Consider the following 4371-nt stretch of genomic DNA (forward strand, 5'->3'; position numbering starts at 1 on the left):
GGACTCCGGCGATCCTTCCGCCTCAGTCTTCCAAGTAGCCGGAATTACAGGCATGCACTACCACGCCCGGCTGATTTTTTGATTTATTGTAGAGATGAGGTCTCGCTGCCCAGGCGGGTCTCGAACCCGCGAGCCCAGGCAATCCACTCACTTCAGCCTCCCAAAGGCGCGGGATTACAGGCTGAGCCACCGAGCCCGGCTCAAAAATTTTTAAAAAATTAGCTAGTCATGGTGGTGTGCACCTGCAGTCCTATCTACTTGGGAGGCTGAGTTGGAAGGACTGCCTGAGGTTGAGGCTGGGTGAGCTAGTACTGCACCACTGCCCCTCCAACCTGGGCAACAGAGCGAGAACTTGTCTCAAAAAAAAAAAAAAGGAAAGGAAAAAAAATGATGGCATAGGTTTCTAAGTATGGCATAAAATAAATATGTTGTAGGGTGTAACTGCTGTCAAAGAAGTATCGACATGGGATGAGTGTGCAACATTAGGATGTTTCTCGCATGAAGTTGGAACTACAGCTGCCTAGAGGGAATAGTGATGATGATGAGGGTGATGTACTGCACCCTGACGTGTGCTGCATCATCATTACATTTCAGGCTTGATCTTTTTTTTGAGTTGGAGTCTCACTCTGTTGCCCAGGCTGGGATGCCGTGGAATGTTCCTGGCCACCGCAGCCTCGACCTGCTGGGCTCAGGTGATCCTTCCGCCTCAGCCTTCCAGGGAGCTGGAACTACAGGCATGTGCCACTATGCCTGGCCAATTTTTTGATTTATTGTAGAGATGAGGTCTTGCCAAGTTGCCCAGGCGGGTCTTGAACCCGTGGGCTTGGACAATTCTCTTACCTCGGCCTCCCAAAGTGCTAGGATTATAGGTGAGCCATCATGCACGGCCTTCATATGTATTAATTCATTTATTCATCACAGCTACATTAGAAAGTTACTACAATCTCCATTTTACAGGCGAGCAAATTAAGGTAGAGAGAAATTAAGTAATTTGCCCAAAGCAAGGGCAAGTAAGCAGGACAGACAGAATACGAATTTGTCTGACTACAGAGGCCTCAGTCTTAACCACTATGCTTTATCAGCTCCCAGTAACATTTGTACTAGGCTCCTAGGCATGCTTTCATGTCCAATTTGTAAATCTTTCAGACTAAGGAGACTGTATTAAAGAAGAAAATTACATGATTGCTTTAAAATTGTTTTACCATCTTCTGCATTTTTTTTTTTTAGATTGGAAAACATAGCTTACTTAGAAAGTAAATTAGAGAGAAAGAGAAAAGAGATTTACCTGCCCCCCCCCCCCAAGGTAGAGGAGGGGCCAAAGCTAAGAAAACATGGTGGCCACAGTTCAAAGGGCTCGTGGCCTGGCCAGTGCTTGACAAAACAATGGCCTGCATTTTCAAACATTCATTATTTTGGCACTTTGTAGTTTACTATTTTTTTCTGGGACAGGGCCTTGTTCTGTAGCCCAGGCTGGAGTGCAGTGGCACGTCAAGGCTCACAGCAGTTTCAACCTCCTGGGCCCAGGTGATCTTTCTATCTCAGCTTCCAGAATAGCTGGGACTACAGGCATGCATCACCATGCCTGGTTAGTTTTTAAAAACTTTTTGCAGAAAAAACTGTCGCAAAGGCTGGTCTCAATCTCCTGGCTGCCAGTGATCCTCCTGCCCCAGTCTCCCAAAGTGCTGAGATTATAGGTGTGCGCCACCACACCCTGTATTTTAAAGCCTCAATTCTGGAAAAAAGGTGAAGAGCGAGTTAACTCTGAAAGTGTTCTGCTGTATATGTAAATCATTATTTATTTATTTGATTGTCTGTAAATCATTTATTAAATACTCTTTATTAAAAATAAGTATTGCATCCTGGTCCACTAAATAGGAAGTTACTAGCAATAAAAGGGTTTTGCAAAAAAACTTACCTGGTGTTTGGTAATAGTTTTCCCAGAAGAAAATGGCTTTTGAAACAAAACCATAAAAAACGCAGTCCTATATATATGGAAACATTAACATGTTAGTATTAATATTAAACACAAGATATGGTTTTAAGTAAAGACTTTATTTTAAACAAATATAACAGGACTTCAAAGGTATGTTACCCTTAAAAGAAAGCATACTGGAGAATTATATTTATTTTCATAAGATTCTCATTGCAGTATTTTGGGTACTCTTCTTTTTTAATTGTCTTGAGAACCAGTTCACAAGACACAAAAAGTATAGGAGTCTCAATATTTTGTTAATACCTTGAAAATACCAAATAAAATAATTCCTACTGTCTCTAAAATTCAGTAACAGCAAATCTTGAAATAGTAAAATAGAGATGAAGAAAATACTAATTATATGTCTCTAAAATTGACATTGCCAAAAGTTATATTAAAAATGCATATAACTGGTGCTTAAAATTTTTTAGTCAAGACACTCCCAAATTACCAAAATTATATTCCTAAAAGCCATTAACAATTTTTTTTTTTTTTTGAGTTAGAGTCTCACTCTCTCATCTCAGACTCCCAAAGTTTTGGGATTATAGGCGTGGAGTCACCACGTCTGGCCCAACAATTTTTTTTTTTTTTTTTTTGAGTCACAGTCTCACTGTCACCTAGGCTGGAGTGCAGTGGCACATTCATGGCCACCATAGTGTCTACATGCTGGGCTCAAGCGATCCTTCCACCTTAGCCTTCCAAGTAGCTGGAACCACAGGCATGCATCACCATACCTGGCTAATTTTTGATTTATGTAGAGATGAGGTCTCACCATGTTGCACAGGTTGGTCTCGAACCCACAGGCTCAGGCAATCCTCTCACCTCAGCCTCCCAAAGTGTTTAGGATTACAGGCATGAGCCATCGCACCCAGCCTGTAATTTTTTTTTTTACAACAGAGAGGGAGGGGGCTTGCTATCAATCTCAAGGTCCAGAAATCTTTATTTAGAAATAATTTCTTACCATATGTGGAATAATGTAATATTTATACTAAATAAGGCCCTTGTACTAAGAAGGGTTTATGTAGTGAACACAGCATGGTTTAATTTAGAAAATAAGGAGTATTTATGCTAAGACAAACCTCAGGTAACATTCTGTGCCTTTTTGAAGACTGAGAATCCCAAGGGTCCCTGAGGCCCTTTCAGGGAGTCTGTAAGGTCAAAACTACTTTTATAAAAATCCCAAGACATCATCTGCCCCTTTCACTCTTATTCTCCCAGAAGTGTACAATGAAGTTTTCCAGAGGCTAATACCACAACAGGCTGAAGGCCGAAGCAGAGATGAGAATCCAGCTGCTATTAAACCGAATTTTAAAAGAAACTTGCAAAAATCTCATTAACACAAACTAAAGTCTATATTTTGGCAAGAAATTAGAGTACCATAATTCCTTTTCTCATCACTCTCTTTGTAACTCTAACTTTATTCTTCCATTAAAAAAAAATTATAGCCAGGCTCGGTGGCTCAGCCTGTAATCCCGCACCTTGGGAGGCTGAGGTGAGTGGATGGCCTGAGCCCATGGGTTCGAGACCCGCCTGGGCAACTTGGCAAGACCTCATCTCTACAATAAATCAAAAAATCAGCCGGGTGTGGTAGTGCATGCCTGTAATTTCGGCTACTGGGAAGGCTGAGGTGGAAGGATGGCCGGAGCCTGGAACCCAGCAGGCGAGGCTGCGGTTTTGAGTGAGACTCCAACTCAAAAACAAAAACAAAAACAAAAAAACTTGACAAGAGCAATACATTGGAGAAAATACTTTATGTAAAGTTTTCTAAAGATATTCATTAAAACAGGATTTTCAAAGAAATAAAGGAAAAAACTCCACAGATACTCACCCAAGTTTTAATATAAAAATGAACTGAACAATGTGAACTGCTTTTAGAAGATCATATGATTCAAAAAGTCCAACAGCCTTCAAAAATTTAGTGAAACATAGTAACACAATATATTTTGTTAATCTGAAAAATAAAAGCAGAGACAAATTTTAGTATCACTGAAATCACAAGGAACTCTTTTTTTATTATATATGTAGTAAAAGGTCATCATAGAAATCACAGAAATACACATAACAGGGCAGGCATGGTGGCTCACCTGTAATTCCAGCACTTTGGGAGGCAGAGGTGGGAGGACTGCTAGAGCCCAGGAGTTTGAGACCAGCCTGGGCAACATAGTGAGACCTCATCTCTACAAAACAGAAACCCAAACCAAAACAACCACAATAATAAGCATAGGTTTATTTTGTTCATAATAAAAAGTAAAAAAAAAAGCCAGGCTCGGTGGCTCAGCCTGTAATCCGGCGCCTTTGGGAGGCTGAGGTGAGTGGACTGCCTGAGCCCGCGGGTTCGAGACCCGCCTGGGCAACTTGGTGAGACCTCATCTCTACAATAAATAAAAAAGGAGCCGGGC

The 4371-nt window shown here is 41.2% G+C and overlaps 1 protein-coding gene across 1 annotated transcript in view; it reads right to left on the reverse strand.

The window, feature by feature from the left end:
* Nucleotides 1-3918, reverse strand: part of SLC30A5 (solute carrier family 30 member 5) — a 36784-nt gene extending 32866 nt beyond the window's left edge. Inside the window, exons 1-2 of the mRNA XM_008069234.1 lie at nucleotides 3801-3918; nucleotides 1916-1982 (exon numbers count right to left, since the gene is read on the reverse strand). Of these exons, the coding sequence (XP_008067425.1) occupies nucleotides 1916-1969 (54 nt within the window). The 5' untranslated portion in view covers nucleotides 1970-1982; nucleotides 3801-3918. The remainder of the gene's footprint in view (nucleotides 1-1915; nucleotides 1983-3800) is intronic.
* Between the last annotated feature and the right edge of the window lie 453 nt (nucleotides 3919-4371).

This window comes from Carlito syrichta, unplaced genomic scaffold (assembly GCF_000164805.1).
Source record: "Carlito syrichta isolate Samal-C Ts95f unplaced genomic scaffold, Tarsius_syrichta-2.0.1 Scaffold109772, whole genome shotgun sequence".
NCBI classification, from domain to species: Eukaryota; Metazoa; Chordata; class Mammalia; order Primates; family Tarsiidae; genus Carlito; species Carlito syrichta.